This window comes from Atractosteus spatula, chromosome 28 (assembly GCF_055471065.1).
Source record: "Atractosteus spatula isolate fAtrSpa1 chromosome 28, fAtrSpa1.hap1, whole genome shotgun sequence".
NCBI classification, from domain to species: domain Eukaryota; kingdom Metazoa; phylum Chordata; class Actinopteri; order Semionotiformes; family Lepisosteidae; genus Atractosteus; species Atractosteus spatula.
In genome coordinates, this window is record NC_142733.1 from 4,442,008 (window position 1) to 4,459,931 (window position 17,924).

A 17,924-nucleotide genomic window follows, 5' to 3' on the forward strand; every position below is an offset into this window, starting at 1 on the left:
AACGCATCAACAGAAGACGTGATGGGCAAGATGAGCGAGTATCGGCTCCCCACAGCGGTCTGAGACAGGCTGAAGTGTGTTAACAGGGAGATGGTCACTGTGGTGTTAGAGGGCTCCTTATTGACATCCCAAAACCTGTTCTGTATGAGTACACAGTGTGGAAAAGCAATAAAAGGTTTGAAATGATTTCTCTTGATGTTCTTTTAATTTCATTCCATTTGAAGGAGTTTACTTGATCACACGGATAAGAAGAAAAGTTATGAAGATGGTGGTTCGAAGATTTAAAAGCAGATGAATTATTTTTACCTACCCAACGCTTCTGGGGGGTACACAGAACACAAATCCCCTTGTTATAATGCACTTGATAATGCAAGAGTACTTTTTGTGAAAGATTAAGCAATATGCATCAGGCTGAATAAAGAACTGCCAAATGTGAGAAGGCAGCTCTGTGCTTCTGCAAATGTTTTGAAAAGCAGGCATCCTGGCTTGATTTAGTTTGGTTGCTTCCTAAGCAAGGAGGCAGAATGCATTAGATTTTAGATTGTTCGGAGTGAATCTCCTTTGTAATTTAGGTAAGTTTACATTTGGGTGAAGGAATATGCAGCTACTAGGAATAAACCAAAGGAGGGAAAAAGCGCTACACGGGGTGATTGTTTAATTACAAAAGCCCCAGCATTTACACAAGCATTTCAGATAGAGCATACAATTCCACATTTTGATTAGTTTCCCGGGTTCAAGACTTGCATTGACAAGTACTGAAATAAGATTCATCTTCAAACCGAGATAAAACGAAGGTTCTTGTGCTCTTGGTCGAGTGAGCGGTCTCCTGGTGATGGTGACATCACAGGCTCTTGTCAGCCTAATTAATTATTCATTAGCGTGGGCGTGTCCAACTTTATAAAAGCGCCGGTTTTGCCGCAGTCCTGGTCATAGCTGACTAGAATTTGCGGTACGTGAGATTTCGATAACTGTCAGGTTGACAAAAAGGTAAGAAAAAACCATTAATGTAAGATTTATGCTCTTTCAAATCTTTTTATTTAATACATTTTCGGGGGGAACGGTGCGTATGTAGTTGGCCGCATATTTATATAGCGTAACTTACATATCAGTTATTTTTCTGAAGTCTTTGTTTTACTGCCTGTTCGGGTTAAGGGATTAAAATTGTATTCACATCCAAAACGTGAGGATTTTTCTAGTTTTCTGCATAAAAATGGGCGTGGTTCAATGTGTGTGTGTGTGCTGACCGATCTTGTGCAGTACACACTCGAACCAGGGGGAAACGAAAAGAAATTCGGTTTAGGAATTCCTCGTTTGAATCCAAACGGACGTTTTTCGGCTGTCGCGACAAGTTACGAGAGCGTTTTTCAAAACGAACTCGCGCCGCGATGGAAGAGTCCGTTTTTTTTTTTGGACGGGAAACGTATATAAATGTAAAACTCCCCCGAGGGTGTGCGCCGTATTGTAGAGGGTGACAGGAGCCGTGTTTTTCCTATAGCTCAGCTTTGTCCCTGGTATAGCTGCACCGCAAAACGACGAAAATGTCACTTAAATGCAGAAAACAGAACCGAAACTGAGGGAATAGAGTTTGAGAGAGAGAGAAAATCGACCCAAAAAATGCTCGTCTTCTGTGTAGCTGCAGCTGGGTCTTTGTTCAAAATGGCTCCTCCGCACCGGGGGTGGGGGGAGTGATGGAGAGAGTCCTTGCGCAGTCTCGATCGCCCGTCGAAGAGCGAGGTTTCTTGTGATTTCAAGAGGCCGACGAGAACATCGCCACCTCGCCCAAGGAGAGAAAAAAAAAATCCCAGATCCCTTACGGAAAATGTCCCAGATGAAGTTTTCCGATGGAAAGCGAGGCGGTGGGGAAAATGCCTTCGATTCGGTCGGGTGCGCTTTGTTCAAAATGGCGTCTTCCGCAGTGCGCGCGAGCCGGGGGCGGGCTGGGCGGGGCTGACCCACTTCGGCGCGGTTGGTCGCCGCGCGGGTTGCGTCAGAGGGAGTCGATGACGCAGCAGCCCTTCTGTGGGGCGATGGCCTCCGGATTTAGGATGGCTCTTCAGTCCTTCAAAATGGCGTCCGGGCGTGCTTAACGGAGGGGAGGGGGGAGATGGGTGGGTGCGCTGCTGCACGTATATGCAACGCTGGAGTGCTTTAAATACGAGAATAAAAAGGCGGGGCTTTGCTTGGCCGACCGGCCTTGTATACAAATAAATTATCTGCGCATTTATCACGGTATGGCGTGGACTTGATCTATTTATGGGGGATCGATTTATTTTTTTCTTTCAGAAAATCTCCCAAATATGTCTGACGAAGGCAAGCTTTTTGTTGGTGGACTGAGCTTCGACACCAATGAGCAGTCCCTGGAAGAGGTGTTTTCGAAGTACGGAAATGTTTCAGAAGGTAAGCTCGACTTTCTACGTGTGATTGAAATGTTGCACTAATTGTAACGCGTTTCCTGTGGTGTAACACAGCTGCCAGGGGCTCAAGACTTTTTTCCTCTTTTGCCTCCAGTCGTGGTGGTCAAGGACAGAGAAACACAGAGGTCCCGGGGGTTCGGCTTCATCACGTTTGAAAACCCAGAGGATGCCAAGGACGCCATGATAGCCATGAACAGCAAGGTGGGCAGTGCAAGCTGGTCTTGCTGTGCTCTTCACACTTCTAAGGCTCCTGTGTTAACCTGCGAGTCTTTCTCCCTCCAGTCCATCGATGGCCGGGTGATCCGCGTCGACCAGGCGGGCAAGTCCTCGGGAGGGAGGTCCGGCGGCTACAGGGGCGGCTCCTCCGGGGGGAGGGGAGGATTCTTCCGTGGGGGCAGAGGAAGAGGTGGGCGTGGTTACTCGCAAGGTAAGGGCTGGCCGCATGGCAAGAGCGAGTTTGCCTCCTCTTGGTCTGATGTCACGCCCTCCTTCGGTTAGTCGCCCGTGGGTCTCCGGGGTCTGGCTCTAAGCAGTCGTGCTGAACTTGTCCCCCTGCGCAGGGAGCTATGGTGGCGACAGGAGCTACGGGGGTGACCGCAGCTACGGGGGCGGAGACAGGAGTTACGGTGGCGGATACAACAGGAGTGGCGGCGGCGGTGGCGGCTACTCCTCGGGTGGATACTACAACCGGGACAGCAGGTCAGTCTTTCTTCTTGATGGCCGCGGAAACTTGTTTCACCACTTCACGGGGTTTGTTAAGATTCACGTGATGCTGATTGAATTGTGCTTCTTCCAGGGGGCAGGGGGGCTATGGTGAGCGCTCTGGAGGCTCATACAGGGACAGCTACGACAGCTATGGTATGTATGGATTGTAAAGGGGCGGGGGGTAGTTTTAGTTTAATTGTAAAGTTTCTAAACATTTTTGAGCAGAACATTCAATCTGTTTCAACACTGCTGCTAAAGTAGAGGACTTTCCCCAAGTTCTTGCCATCCAATATATAGTTGTTTAAGCCTGTACATCCATAGTCTAAAATAGGCTTTGAGCCACAAATATCTTGTTTGAAGTATCACTTCATATGGAGTAGAGTGCACAGTCCTCTGCCTTCTGGATCAAAGAGAAATCATGTCTTTTACTTCCTAAGTCATTTACAAGAAAATGTCAACATAACGTTAGACCTTGTTCAAACAACATCTGCCCTGCTTTGATGATTTTGCAGTAGTATCAAGACGGAACTAGATGCACCGCAATGTAGGAGAGAATTATCCCTCCCGACAAGTTCTAAACTATGTCCGCATTTGGCACAAGAATAAGCTGTGCAAAAAAGTTTCAGCTTTAAAAAGTTAAGGGGTTATGGGGAAAATTTAAGTACTTGTCCATGTGCTTCAGTGCCTTTACATCTGTGCCTACTTCTTGTCCTCAGCTACACACGAGTAAAAAACCATCCTGATTCAAGATCGTCCCTTCAGTGGCTGTATTTATAAAGATACGCTCTTCGAAGAATCTGTTTTTGTTGTTTTTTTCTCCTCGTGTTGTATAACCTGGATGTAGTCTCTTATTCTGTTCAACACAGCCTGACAGCTTCTAAAACTGAGCTAAAATCCCCTTACCTAGTAGTTTGTGTTCTACACCTACTTTAACATGAGAGAAAATGAATGGACTTTTTTCCCTCGAATTCAACTTTTCAAGTGATGGGGAAACTTTTGTACTTGCCCCGAAACTCATTTCAGACATTTGAGCAACCTCAATAGAAGCTTGACAAGCTGTGATAATGTTTAAGGCTTTATGCGCCTTCTTTTCTGTAATGCATTCCTTTAGTGTAGCAAGGTAGGAATGCAAGCTTTTCTAGCAGACCTCCTTGATATAGCTAAAGATATGAAAATATTAATTGCACAAAGAGTGAATTACTTTGACTGCTGCACCGATAGCAGTAAATATTGAATTGGCCGGATGCTAATTTAAAATACCCCAGCACCAGTGGCAGTCTGCTGCACATTTAATGGTATTTCGCTCTTTGCAATATATGGGTTCTTTAAATGCTCTAATGTGTGATGGACTGAAACGTTCATGATGAGATTTTTTTCGAAATGTAATACCAACACTGTTGCTTTTTTTTCCAAACGAAAGAAATTGTGCTTTAAGTTCTCTGTATCAAAACCTTGGAAGAAACTTTTGTAAATTCTGGCTTCATGAAGCCCATTAAACAACTGGTTCAAATTGCTCTTCTTTCTTGTGCCTCAAAAGAAACAAATGATTGATGTTTCAACTGTGGAAAATCAACTGAATGCATTAAGTGCAGCACCAGTGGCTGAAGTATCTTAGGCATAGAGGGAGGTTAAAGTAGTTTTCAGTTCACTAGGCCTTGGCAAACAAGCTATAGGAAAACTGGGTGGGTGATGTGGAGTTACTGCTATATTTGCCTTTGTAACTCATAGTCTTAGAATTTGAAATGTGTAGTTATGAAAAAAAACCTTGGAATTGTTCATAGGTTTAAACTAGTAGGCGTGGTGCTGCATGCAACGTTTGCCAAGTTTAAAATATTCTTCTGTATTTAGCTCTTTTGGTTGTCATGATACTGTAAGGTAACTTAAGACAGTGAGGAAAGGACAACTGGTAATGTCACCTGGAGATGGGTGTGTTGTAATGTTCACCGCGTCCAAGAGCTCTCTGCTAGAATATGGGAAATCTGCAGAGCCCTTGGAGAACGAAGCATTGTGCCTACCAACACGTGAATCCTCTGAGATGAAAGCTGCTCTCTTGGCTAGTTCATGTTTGGAGATAGGCCTGCGAGGTAACACCTTTTGCTCTCCTGTTCGCATCCTTCAAACTGAGTTCTCATTTAAAAAAAACCTTCCAAGTTCCCTGAATTGATGTCCTATAAAGATAGAAAAACAGATCCTTCACTTCCTAATTATATTTACCCCCCAGAGTTAACTGATGCATGATTTTGAATTTTAACTATAAAGTGCTGCTCTGAACTAGCACCATGGTTTGTTCCTTAGAGTTCTCATGTGGTTTAAACCTTGGGAATTGAGAAGCCTCTAGAGTTGGAAATACCTGGCTCCAATTTCATTGCCCTGCAGGCTTCCAAAAAGGATTGCTTTCTGAGCACTTGAGTCCTGTTTCCTGTAACATCATGGCTACTTTTCCCTAACAATATACCAACATCTGTTTGTCTTCAAAGTTTCTCCTCTGGCAATCATGTCATCAAAAAGGCTGTTTCTTGAATGGTGTGTTGTATCCTACCGATTTAAGAGAACAAAGCCTCCATGGTTCAAAAGACACGATCCCCTTAGTGTCAGTGTCACTGTTATGTTAGATGTTAAGGGCATTTGTGTAGTTTTTGATTAAGATATAACAAATGTAATTGTTTATCTAAATTATAGGAACCTATCCTTAAAGCTAGATTTCATTAGATGAACCTTTTGAGAAGATCAAGCTCTCTGGCTTTTTTAATGTGCTTAGGTATTATTGATGTGGAGAACTTTAGGAATTTCCAGGCTAAAATACCAGAATTAACCTAGTAGTTTAATACCAATGCATGCTTGTAATGTTGGAACATGAGCTGTATGTTTTAAACCTGCTGTGTATGGTGTTGTAATACAGCGCATTCTTGTTTGACTAGGTTGAGGATTTTGCCAGAGGATGTCTTTGAATCTATAGAGGAATCGGCAGTGCTGAAGAACTTGAAAAATGCAAGTGAGCTCCTTCAAGGTTAGTCATGACACTCTGACAAGTGCCTAGAAGCTTTGGTTAATATGCGAAGACTTAATTACTTCATTGTATGAAGTACAAGGCATTTGTTACTTCTCAAACAGCAACTTTAATGCAATTAAATATGCAATTGGATGGCTTTTGTCCTCTCCAGATGTGAATGTGAAACTTTTACATTTTCTCTAGTTGGTAAAAAAGTCCCACTGCTGTGTATAAAATCTGCTTCCATTGTGATTTCAGGGTGGTGATCGCCAGATGAAAGGTGTACCCAAGAAGGAGTCATTACCACGAGCAATCAGCACATTGCAGTCTCTCCCAGCTCCCCCGAGTGGGAACGGAGAACTGTATATACACTACATGATCATGAATGGCATCCGTTGCATCATTTGTGAAATAAAAGTTTTTTCCCCATGTTTTAATAAAAGCACGTTTTTTACTCAATGTGATTGGGTATTGTCTTATATTCGTTGATTTATAAAGTGCGGTGGAGCACTACAATTCTCTGCCCTGCAGACGCTGTGCGGGTGACTGCAGCAGGGAGTGGTGTATTGCAAAGCATGCAGATTATTCTAAGGAACGGGAGGTGGTATTTTCATGAATCTACCGTCTGTTTAATCCAAAGAGCAATGTGGGATTAAGGGATTGAGACCATTGCAAGTAGTAAAGGGAAGTGATCATTTGTAGCGGTTTTGATCACTCGAGGCAGAATTTAAGATCAAATGTTGTCAGTTTGCAGCGAGGTGGATGTGAATTGCATGTATAGTACAGTACTCTTCTAAAATATAAATTGCAAATTGAGTTTCTGTGGGTGAAACGTCTGAAGGCGATGGGGCAGAGGCACTCGTGAAATGGGCTAATTAAGTGGAGGGGGAAAACGTTTTGCGAAAGCTTTGTTAATGCAAATCGAAATCTATAAATTGATGGGGTTTAAAATAAGATCGTAAGGAGGCTAGCCGCGCGTCTATGGACCAGACCAGTACGAACCGATTCGGAGGCCTGTTAAGGCTTTCTACCGAGGGTACGAAAGCTTAGGTTTAAATCATGTGCATCTTGAAAATATCAGAAATATCTCAATAACGTCTAATATGTATGAGAAGGCGTTGGTTTTCTGTTTTAACGCAGCACAAGGGAACTTGTGCTATGTTAACGTTGGCGTGCGCAAGATCTATGATAAGAATTAATCATGCTTTGGGTGCATTTGTGTTTAAAGATGGGGTTTTTTTTTTCAGTAGCAGGATTTATTCAGGATCTAGCTCGCTCCGCTTCTCAACCAAGCGTGGGGTAAAGTCGTCGCGAAATGGATGGACGGGTCATCCGCGAATGAGAGACGCCGTCGCAAAAATTCAAAATAAAAGGGCTGGCGACCAGCGATGCATATTCATGAGGGGGCGGGGCCGTACGCTGCCGTATAAAAGCCCGCCTGTGCGTTTGGTCCGTCCCCATTATCGCTGCCGGTTGCTTGAGGGAGCTGTGGTCTCTATACTCGTACAAGGTAAACATTTCGTTTTTATACTATTGACGCTCGCAGGCAGCTGAGCTCCGCAATGACGTGGTTGATCGAGTCCGATGTATTTTTGTGTGTTTTTTTTTCTAAACCGCCCGATTGCGCCGAGATACAAATTATTTTACAGCCCTTCCTAAGATGCCCCCCCTTTTGGGGGAAAATCTGAGGGGGTCCGCCAGCGCGGGGGTTATTCTCCGGCGGGCTTTGTTTTCGCCCGCTTCGCCTTCTTCAGGCGGCCTTGCTTCTGTGCCGTTCCTGAGTGACGCAGTGCTTTTAAGAAAGGATTTAAAGATAAAAAAATGGCGCCGCTGCTGCTTTCGTCGGGGGGAGGGGCGGTAACAAAGCGAACAGCTCCACGAGTGCGTGCCCGGAGGGAGGCTGCGATGAGGATGCACTCGCTGAAATACACAACCCCCCCCCCCCCCCCCCGGGGCGCAGCACGGTGTCCCGCCGGCGGTAGGAGCGCAGGCACGGCCCGGGTGGCGGATGGAGTGACGGCCGGAGAGCAGACGTCCTCCGCACCGGCAGGAAAATGGCGTCTTCAGCGCTTCCACTAGCGAGGGGAGGGGGGGTGGAGGGTGGTCTTTGTCCGTTAGCAGCTCGGCTCCAAAATGGCTTTTACATGATGCTTCGTAGCTCGTTTTTATTTTTATTTTTTTTAATCGAATCCCACATGGGGGGAGCAATGCGGTGCCGGCGGCGAATAAACGTGACTGCGTGGGCGGATGGGGTGGAGTGGTGTCCCTGTTCTGCTCCGAAAGGAGAGAGAAAGGAGGGAAGGAAGGAACGAGGGGAGGTAAAATGGTGGCCGGCGTGCGTTGATCCACGGCCACGTGACCCCCCCCCTTCCTCCTCCTCCTCCTCCTCCCCCCCCCCCCACAAAAAAAAGTTCGTGCGGGGGTCGGGTTTGTCGCGAGAGGCTGGCGGGGCCGCATCGGGGCTCCGCGCCAGCAGGACCCGGAGCGGATCAACCCGGCGCCCCCCCCCCCCCGAGAGCATCGATTCCTTTTTTTTTAAAGGAACTATTGGGTTTTTTTAATATTTCGCAAAAGGGGGTGGTGGTGGGGGGGCTCGACACGTGCGTTTTGTACTCGATGACGAGCCGCGACCGCGGTTGCTGTGTGCGTCTCCGCAGTCCCGCAGTACCGACAGAATGTCTGAGGAAGGAAAGCTGTTTGTCGGAGGCCTGAGCTTCGACACCAACGAGCAGGCCCTGGAAGATGTCTTCAGCAAGTACGGGCAGATCTCTGAAGGTGAGGGGCAGGGGCCGCGCGGCATTGTGGGGTGTCTGCGTTTCGGTGGGGGAAGGGGTGGGGGGGGGCGTCGGAGAGAAGCAGCTCAGGCAGCAGTGCTCCTGTCGGTAATGGGACAAGTAAAGGTTTATTCCATGCTGAAAGAAGAAAACGAACAACGTTTTGGCCACTAATTTTTTTTCCTTCTCTTTTCAGCATGGAATAGACCTTTACTTGTTGCTTTGCAGCCTGTGGGTGCTGAAGCAGCTCCCTACTCGAGCTGCTTCTGTCTGTAATGTCCAGATATTGTCCAGTAGGCTAGAGTATCTCTTGTTTAGTTGTTTTCTCGAGTTTAGCTCAGCAGCCTTCAGGCTTTGGCATTCATCCATTTTTCTGAGCACTGTATCCAGGTCAGGGTTGCGGGTGGGGGGCAGAGCCTATCCCAGCAAGTAATGGGCAAGAGGCAGGGGGGGTTAGACTGTGGGAGGAGAGCATGCAAGCTCCATACAGACAGCACCCCGGATCAGGGATTGGACTTTGAGCCCCAGCTCTGTGAGGCAGTAGTGCTTAACCACTGTGCTGCCCTGGTTGGGGGTTATTTTGTGTGTAATTCACCCAGTTCCTCCAGTTCTAGACTCCTTTCTGTGGCTGATTGTAGCACCAGATTTCTCATCTCATTTTTTTTCCCCAAGTCGTCGTGATTAAGGATCGGGAGACCCAGAGGTCCCGAGGCTTCGGGTTCGTCACCTTCGAGAACCCCGATGACGCCAAAGATGCGATGTCGGCCATGAACGGCACGGTGAGCCCACCTTCGTGGGGTCGGTCGGTGGGTTTGGGGGTGACTCCTGACACGCCATGGGCTCTTGTTACGAGCTGGAGCGGCACTGTATCTAGTGTAGAGAGATCTCATGAAGCTGCTTTTGAATGTGCCCCCAACATAAAGGGGAACCACATTCCAAATTCCTCGGCGTAGTTATCAAATCTCTGTAACAAATTAAATTAATTGATTTCGCAAAAATCTTACGAATGCCAAATTAGATACTTTGGAAGTAGTGTAAATCATCAGGTTGTTGCAAAGCCTCGCTCTTGCTCCAGGTGAGAGTGTGAGATCCCACAAATTGACACGAAGCTGCCCTTCCTGCTCACTAGTCCCCGTCATGACAATGATGGAAGTTCTGTGCGGCTACCATGCTGTGGAGAGTTTGTGAGAATTGTGAAGCAGTCCTTCCTGCTCACTAGTCCCTGTCATGACGTAATTGGACGTAACTGGATTAAAAGGGATGCATTCATAATCTTACATCGTTCAGGTGCATAGCATGGAACTGCGCACACCTTTAGAATCGTCTAATTTGTGACGCGTTACTGCATACATTTTGCTTTTGCTGTGATTTCGGAATGCGCTCATCCCTGCCGGTTTTCTAACCCGGAGTTCCTCCCTCCCTGTCCCTCTTCCTCCCCGCAGTCAGTGGACGGCAGGCAGATCCGCGTCGACCAGGCGGGGAAGTCCTCCGGGAGCCGGCCAGGCGGCGGATTCAGGGGCGCAGGCTCTGGGGGCCGCGGAGGCGGGTTCTTCAGGGGGGGGCGAGGGGGTTTCAGCAGAGGTGGGCGTGGTTTTTCACAAGGCAAGTTTGTTGTCCCCTCCCCCCCCTCCCAACAGTGCCAGCCTGCGTTTTTGAGTGGAGAATGACCCCCGACCTCCTGTTTGCTGGGAAAATCCCAGGACTGCATGCAGCCAAGCTCCGTGCTCTGTCCCTTTTCTGTCCCACATGGCTGTTGTGGGCGGGTGGAGTTTTGTCCCTTGTCCCGTGCCCACCAGGAGTGTCTCTGTATAGCCTCCTGGAAGAGGCACTGCAATGCTTTAGCATCCATATTATAGCACCTCTTACAGCTGACACCTCTGGCACTGAATACAAAGTGACCTGCATACACTGCATGTTTTTTTTGCTGCAGTGAGTGTTCATCAGCAACCATCTGAAAGTGGAAACCAGCCCCCCTAACTTTGCCACTTCTTTTGAGGAAATGGCGTCACCTTAGTTAAGGCTTTCAGTACAGAGTGCAGTGCAGTGCTTGGCGTTGGGCATGGGGGGGGGGATCCTAGGCTCATGGGCAGCGGTCTCACGATGTTGTTCCGTAGGTGGCGGAGACCGTGGCTTCGGTGGTGGTCGCTACGATAACAGGAGTGGAGGCTACTCGGCCGACAGAGGTTATTACAACAGAGACAGGTGAGCTGCAGAGCTGGGGCCCGATGGTTGGGGGGGCAGAATTGGGGAGGAGAATACACTGTTATGAGGGGGATATTTTGCTGACTTCAGTTGTGAACCAGAATCAATAAATCAATATCCGAAATCCGTCCCTTTCTGGGAAGGGGCGCTGCAACTCCAGAGCCTCGAGACGAGACGGGATCACGCATGCATTAATGGGGGATGCCAGTCCATCCCGGGAACATGTAACACTAGTCTTGGGGCAGGAGAGATTAATGTGGGGTGGGGGAGCTGCTCTTCAAGTCTGTGAATGTAGTCGTCCACGCTGGCCACCTGACCATCCGCTACCTTTTTCTGCAGGGCGCAGGGAGGCGGATCGTACCGGGAAAACTACGACAGCTATGGTAAGAGCTCCTGTCCCGGTCCCCGGCTCCAGGCTTCTTGTCCTACTGCAGTGGGGCTTAGTTTTCAGTTGGGCTGAACGCAAATTTTTATTTGTTCCATATTTCCACCAGGTACAGATGAGTTACTCAGCTAAGCAGTTGCAAAATGTCCTTTTAAATTATTAAAATGGTGTAGATGGCATTCACTGCGAATAGTAGGGCCCATTAATATTTGGGTGGAAAGGCTGTGCCTAGCCAGGCACTGATGGCTGCTTTTGAGTAGTATCCCAGTCCACAGAGCTCCAGTGGTATCTTAAGGTGCAGATCAGAGTCACAGACCCCGTATCTTCACTGCCTCAGACAGAGCAGTGGGCTTGAGTTGCAGATCACAGCCAGGATGTACGTTTTCCCCTGTTCTCCAGGCACGCTCCGATCTTACCGGCTCAGTTGATCATCTAATGGGAAGGGGGGGGGTGGTGTAAACTGCCTAAAGTAACTGCAAGCTGAACTTGAACCCCTCAGGAAAGCGAGTTCTGCAGCAGCCATTGATATCCCAGCAGATTGCTTTTTGTGGATCGAGAACAGCTCAGTCCTACTTGCAGTTAATTCACCCTTGAAAATGCAGGTTTTTTTTCCCCCTCAATAGTCTGGACGGTTGGAAAATCTTTTGATGTTTACCTTCTGCTTGCTTCTTGTCCTCAGCTACATACAACGAGTAAAATACCCATCCAGCACCCAAGATGGACCTTCCAAAAAGGCTGTAATTTAAAGATTTGTTTTTGGGGAACTTCGCAGACAAAGTACTTGTAGTACCAACGCATTTTATACTTTTGGACTGTTTTGTGTTTGTTTTTTTTTTTAAGATGTCCTAAAAGCTCCTGATGTGAGACTGCAATATTTTTTTTTTTAGTTTCATCTTTTCAGTCAAATGTCAATACATGAAGGGTTTGTTTTAAAGCTCCAGACCGTCTTCAGTGCATGCTGGCTTTCATTTTGACAGCACTTTATTTTAGTTTATTTTTGTTTTAGTTTTGGAGCTGTTCACTGTTCATTTTCACTGGAGAAGGAATAAGAAGAGAGGGTGTTTTTTTTAAACTTTAATTTAACTTTAAAAAATTAACCCAAAAGCTCTAATGGGACTTCGGCATGCTGTTCTACACATTCTAGTATATATTGAAAAATATCCCCAAGTTTGTTTTTAATTTTAGAAATGTTCTTGCACATTCGGAATGGAAGGTAGCCTTTTCAGCTTCCCACTTGCACATGGCTATAAAACAAGTTTCAAGGTTGAGCGACAGTTGTCTGTTCCTACCATGTGCACATCCTGTCTAAAATCTAGGGTTTTGTACAAGTGCACATCTATACAGAGTTTCTGCCTTTTTCTAAGAACAAGACAATATTGGAAATGTATCTTTTTACTGTCCTTTTTATTGGAAGAAGCTAAGTTGTATTTGAAATGGTTTAGGAAACGTTTGTATTAAAAGACTTGGCTTCACGAAGCCCATTAAAACCACCTGAATTTACTGTGATTTGTGGCTGTAACATGTCTCTTTTGCTTCCCTTTTGCACCACACAAACAGAGCTAGAAAAGTGCATTTACCTTAAAACTTGGTACATGGAAGTAGTTGCAGGTCGTACATGGAAATAATGCAAAAGGAGAGGAGCTATATCCCTAATGGATGAATGATGGGTTATTGTTGCACATGGTTATGAGATTCTAGTAGGGAACCAAACTGATACTTCTGGAGATGCAGTCCCTGTGTTTACACAGAGACCGCCTCATGCAAATTAAAAGGCTAAATTATGTGCAAGTAGCTCTGCTCCCTTTAGCAGGTAGCATCATACTGTAGTTCCTGATACGGTTTCAAAATGCCTGGGTATTAAGAGCCACTGGTGCTCCTGGATGAAGGCCCAGTTGCAAAGCAGGGAGTGGGGATTTGTGACCGGCTTCCCAACTAATCTCTGATCTTCGAGTCCTCAGCCGACTGTCCAGATGGGCTGGCTGTGCCCTGCTAGATGGGCAGCAGGGTTGTAAAATGTCTGAACAGAATGGGAGGGTGAGCTATGCACAGGAACAGGCTGGGGTCTTTGTGATTCCAGATGGTACTCGGGTTGCTGGTGCATGTTTTGTGCTAATTCACAGTCTTGGGCTAGTTAAACCATCTTAGTGCACTAAACTATGATGCACAGTTTTGTCCAATTAGCATCGGTCTGCTCTGTCTATAAAGGTACAAGTCGAAAGCAGAAGAGCATTTTGGCTACTAAATCCGCAGGTGGAGAATCTGCAGACGGCTCAAGAGCTGAAACATTTCTTCTTTCTGCCTTTCGCCATGGGATTGACCTTTCGTTGTTGGGCTGTGGGGTTTGGACAAAGATGAGTGTGCGATCACACCTGCTGAGCCTGCAGTCCTGCGCGCGGTGGGGGGGAACTGGCCTGTTCGTGGGTAATAGGCTGCACAGGAGGGAGGCAAACCCTGTCGCAATTGGTGCGTTTCCTTTCAAGATGAAAGGTGAATCGATGGCGCACAGTAAGGCATTGTGCGGATAGCCTCGTGGTCCAGCAGCAGCGTTGCCTTAAAACGGAGAAACGACCCCGCCCCACCAGAGCCTGCCCGGCTTCTTGTTTTGATGCACATCTGTTGAATGGACTTCAGAGTAGACCCTGTGCCGGCACATTCAGATGTTCCGTGTCTGAGTTTAAATACCTGGACGGGGGTTGCTGGTAATTTGCGAGTGCTGTAGAGGTGTCCTGTAGCTTTAAAAGTACTGGGAATTCAGGTCTGAATTGATGGGAAGCCGGGATGGTTACAGTTGGCACATGGGGGTTGCTAGTTTTTTCCCCCCCATACCTTAATGTTTTGTTATATACTCTTGCGGCTCGGAACAGCCCGTTGAGTTGAGGCTCTGCTGGTAGACGTCGGAAGATCGTGCCTGTTTCTTCCCAGGCTGGGACAAGGGTACTGTCCCTGGCAGGAGGAGTTTGCTTGCACAAAGCTTGTGTAGCAGGTGCACAGTTACTCCAGTGTGATGGTTTTTGTGCAGAGTAAGGAAGCTATAAGCACTTGGCAAACCACAAGGTGTTGAAAGGCATGTAAGGAGAGAAGGTGGCTCGGTGAAGGGCTGCCTGCCTGGTTTCTTTCCTGCTGATTAAAAGTCTTCCCGTGACGCGATCGGGCTACAGTACGAAGGTGGTGTCTTAGTTTTGTCTCTGAATCTGCGTTTTTCCTCTGCAGGTAATGAGGCCAGCTGGTGAAGCAGGCAGAGGCGGTGCCTCTCTGGGCTGTGTGAGGGCCAGAGAGCCTCCTGTACCCCGCTGGTCCCGTCCAGCTCTCTGCTGCCAGATTGCCAGACCACGTCCTGCAGTGTCACAGCTCTTAACCGCTGCCGCAGCCTGTCCCCCTTCCTCCCCCCCCCCCCTCTTTTTTTTGGAACCTGCGGCCCCGGGTTCGACTCTTCGATAAGACACGCACAGTTGAGCACAGCTGGCGGTGCGGCTACAGCGCGGGGAAACAGAAGCTCTGCTCTGGGCAGTGTTGTGTGTGTGTGCGTGCGTGCGTTGATCAGGTGGGCGGCCCGCTCTGCCCTGCAGGGGGGGGTCCGCCAGTGTGGGGGAAGTGGGTGTTTTTGTCGAAGCCGAATTTGTGATCTCTCCTCTCCTGGGGTTCTGAAGAGCGCGCTAGGGTGCAAATTTGGGGACCCCAGCTTTCTTCTCGCCTGTGCCAGCGTTCCTGGCTGCCCTTCATCTGCGAGGGGAACACTGTGTCTTTGCACCAGGGTGTTTGTGCAGGGAGTGTCCGCAGTGAACTCTTGCATGGTGTCGAGAGCAGGTGTTTCAAGAGCCGCAGCTGAAGCACTTGGGAAAAGGCAGTGCAAGGGCAGGGTCACTACAGGACTGCCTTCAGGTCATTTCACTGTTTTTCTTCTGCACCTCCCTGTATCTGCATGATTGTTCTTAATAAAAAACATCCCGAAACACACAGTGAGCTGTCTTTCCGATTTCTCCCAGTTTGGGTTATTTTTATGTTTTTGTCTCTGGGTTGCGGGGTTGTAATTTTGAGCTTTCTTTGGGTAACACCGGCAACGGAGACTTATTCTGACTTGGAACGTTTGAAGGGGAAACGCAGTCCCGATTTCTTACACCTGTTGCTATACTGATGGGGGGGGGGGGGTAGAAACGCAACACCTCTTCCTCCACACTCTGGTCCTCCCGTCTGCGTGGAACAGGCCGAAGAGTGACTCGTCCGTGAGGAGGACCTGAGTCCATCGCAGCCTCGGGCCCAGGCCAGTCGGGTGTGAGGTCCAGGAGGTGTGAGCAGAGGGCCTCTGACAGGTCGCTTGCTCTAAGGCCAGCAGCATGGAGCCTCACTGTCCTGTCACTGATGCGGGCATTGTGTCTGCCGGCAGTTTCAGCAGTGGTACAGGTGGCAGACCAGAAACGATCTCTCAGATGGACCAGTCTGATTTGTCAGTCCTGCTCTGGTGTGGTCACCCGAGGGCGACCGGATCTTGGACAGTCATCTGTCCTGCTGGTCTGCTGAAACCTCTGCAGTCGGGACACAGTGGAGCAGCTCACTCCATAGTGTCTGGCAACGTTGGCACATGACAGGCCTGTCTGCAGCAGTCTCTCTTGCTTCTGGTGACGTTCGAGGCATTATGGAATGCACAGAAAACTGACTAACGGTGGTCTTTTTCTTGCGGTGACCTAAGCTTTGAATTAAGGCCTTTTTAAAGGTGACCTGATCAGGCATTGTTCCACCTGGACCTCGTTGGGTAAAAGTGCACCTAACGAGCTCTCCTGTGATTGGCAAGTTGCAATGCCTCACTGCACAAGCTGTATTGCTGGTCAGGGGGCTTAAAACAAATTGACAACCTTTTGTGAAAGTAAATGAGCTATATCTATAGTATTCTCATTCCAGAAACTTGCGTTTCTTTTTTCCATCCATATATATTTCGGTAATAAATTGGTGGACCATATCTAAAAAATTTTCGAAATCCGAATAAACAAAACTGTGAACTTTGTGAAAGTACTGTATGGTGGCCACACAGTACTTTCACAGTACTTTCAATAAGCCGGGAATTGCAAAGTGATGCGGCCCTTCCTGCTCACTAGTCCCTGTAATGACTGATGTACTGCGATGTACAAGCGAGTAAGTGCAGGTTGTGCAGCAGACATTTCACCGCAGAAATGTTCCAACGTGATCTGCATGCAGAGTTAACAAGAAAGTAGTATTCCTGAGCGAAACCGTCTCGAAGTCCAGAGCAATATTTCTATTGGATTAAAAGAGGGGAACTCACAAACCTTTTTTTTTTATTTAGGGAACTCACAAGCCTGCTTGTTTACAATGTAATAGGGTCACATCACGTCACCGGAAGTTTTGCTGCCTCGTTCTAAATCGCAAGAGTGTGGCGCTGCACAGACCTGGAAATGTGACTTATTTTGTGATGGAAATTGGGTTTTACACGTTACTGTGTACATTGTACTGCCATTGTAGTTTAAAATGCGCCCATCGGGTCTCCGGCGGATGCCTGTATGGCTTAATCTCTTCTGAGCGGCCACTGCACGTTGGAAATACGGCCGCCGTGAAGAGTTTTGGGGGTCCACTGCGCGTTTCACACCTCGTCATTAGCGGGATCATCTCTGTAGTGAAGCACACGTCCTGCCTACAGCGCGGGGTTTTGAAAAGCTGCGGTGAGGTGGCGCTCATTAACAGTAAGGCATTGCTCAATTTTAAATCTGTAATTCTTGCGCTAGGGTTTATATGCAGGGTGCACTTGGCATTTTCACTGGAGGGCTCCAGATCATCAGGAAATATTTACAGTCATGCGGCGTGTGCCTGTAGGGCAGGTGTGCTATAGTCTTGCTGCCAGTTGGCGGTGGTTCTAGAAGTACTCAAGAAAGGGTGAAGTGTTTGTGGGGGACACTGTAGTGGTGCTGATAGCCCACTAGAGGGAGCCAAAGGCTTGCAAATGCGCTATTATTCGGCTTGGGAGCGCAGGATCGGAAACGCGTGCTCGACGTAAACCTGAGTCAAAGCACTTGCTGCTCTGCGTGAACAGCAGCAGATCAATTTTAAATAGAAACTTTAAGCGTGGTGGGATGACGTGTTTCTTGGGTTGCGTGTCTGGAGTTCTTGAACAAGCAGGTAGGAAATTACTTTGTCTACTCCGGTTGAAAGGTACTGACAGCCTCACAGAAAACACCACCCAGCCCATCTCAGCATTCTTCTGAATGCATACTGGTTTAATTGCCCATCTGTGATGTCATTTGTTTCCATAGCAACCAGCACTCTCATTTACTTCAGACTTATTTCTCTGCAGTGTAGCTGTAGGCCATTAACAGTGACTTCAAATAGCTTCCAGACTAACTACAACTTACAGTAAAGTAGTTTCTAGCTTCCCAGTAAAAGATAAAACTATTCTGAATTAAGGCAATACAGGTCACGGAGCCTGCTTTGCTATGTTCTCTGTTGAAGTTCAG

At 47.7% G+C, this 17,924-nt stretch overlaps 2 protein-coding genes across 9 annotated transcripts; both read left to right on the forward strand.

Moving 5' to 3' along the window:
* The first annotated feature begins 914 nt into the window (after positions 1–914).
* On the forward strand, positions 915–6,567 carry LOC148813792 (cold-inducible RNA-binding protein B-like). 5 transcript variants are annotated; one of them, XR_016086181.1, is made up of 8 exons: positions 915–987; positions 2,284–2,397; positions 2,509–2,615; positions 2,697–2,820; positions 2,975–3,113; positions 3,211–3,272; positions 3,836–6,126; positions 6,367–6,567. XR_016086181.1 is itself a non-coding variant. In XM_088907797.1 (6 exons), exons 2-6 carry the CDS (start codon positions 2,298–2,300, stop codon positions 3,287–3,289), a joined length of 549 nt encoding a protein of 182 aa, XP_088763923.1. In that variant the 5' UTR covers positions 915–987; positions 2,284–2,297; the 3' UTR covers positions 3,290–3,425. The 5 variants fall into 5 exon arrangements, 1 of the variants encoding a protein (XP_088763923.1); XR_016086179.1 differs by having other exon boundaries at positions 917–987; positions 2,697–2,841; XR_016086180.1 differs by having other exon boundaries at positions 920–1,006; positions 2,697–2,841.
* Positions 6,568–7,497: 930 nt separating this feature from the next.
* LOC148813793 (cold-inducible RNA-binding protein-like) lies at positions 7,498–15,423 on the forward strand. Of its 4 annotated transcripts, none has more exons than XM_088907801.1 (7): positions 7,498–7,618; positions 8,766–8,883; positions 9,555–9,661; positions 10,325–10,463; positions 10,997–11,084; positions 11,424–11,467; positions 14,680–15,423. In XM_088907801.1, the coding sequence occupies exons 2-7, from the start codon at positions 8,784–8,786 to the stop codon at positions 14,697–14,699; spliced, it is 498 nt and encodes a 165-aa protein (XP_088763927.1). In that variant the 5' UTR covers positions 7,498–7,618; positions 8,766–8,783; the 3' UTR covers positions 14,700–15,423. The 4 variants fall into 4 exon arrangements, with proteins under 4 accessions (XP_088763927.1, XP_088763925.1, XP_088763926.1 ...); XM_088907799.1 differs by having other exon boundaries at positions 7,540–7,618; positions 10,325–10,484; XM_088907800.1 differs by lacking the exon at positions 14,680–15,423 and adding an exon at positions 12,149–12,975 and having other exon boundaries at positions 7,540–7,618; positions 10,325–10,484.
* The last annotated feature ends 2,501 nt before the right edge of the window (positions 15,424–17,924 follow it).

Bases quoted from the DNA above. Each gene is read 5' to 3' on its own strand.
- LOC148813793 (XM_088907799.1), top strand. From the start codon at position 8,784: ATGTCTGAGGAAGGAAAGCTGTTTGTCGGAGGCCTGAGCTTCGACACC. The intron at 10,485-10,996 runs GCAAGTTTGTTG...GTTGTTCCGTAG, and splicing joins TGGGCGTGGTTTTTCACAAG to GTGGCGGAGACCGTGGCTTC. The intron at 11,468-14,679 runs GTAAGAGCTCCT...TTTCCTCTGCAG, and splicing joins GGAAAACTACGACAGCTATG to GTAATGAGGCCAGCTGGTGA.
- LOC148813792 (XM_088907797.1), top strand. From the start codon at position 2,298: ATGTCTGACGAAGGCAAGCTTTTTGTTGGTGGACTGAGCTTCGACACC. The intron at 2,821-2,974 runs GTGGGCGTGGTT...CCCCCTGCGCAG, and splicing joins CCGTGGGGGCAGAGGAAGAG to GGAGCTATGGTGGCGACAGG. The intron at 3,114-3,210 runs GTCAGTCTTTCT...TGCTTCTTCCAG, and splicing joins TACTACAACCGGGACAGCAG to GGGGCAGGGGGGCTATGGTG.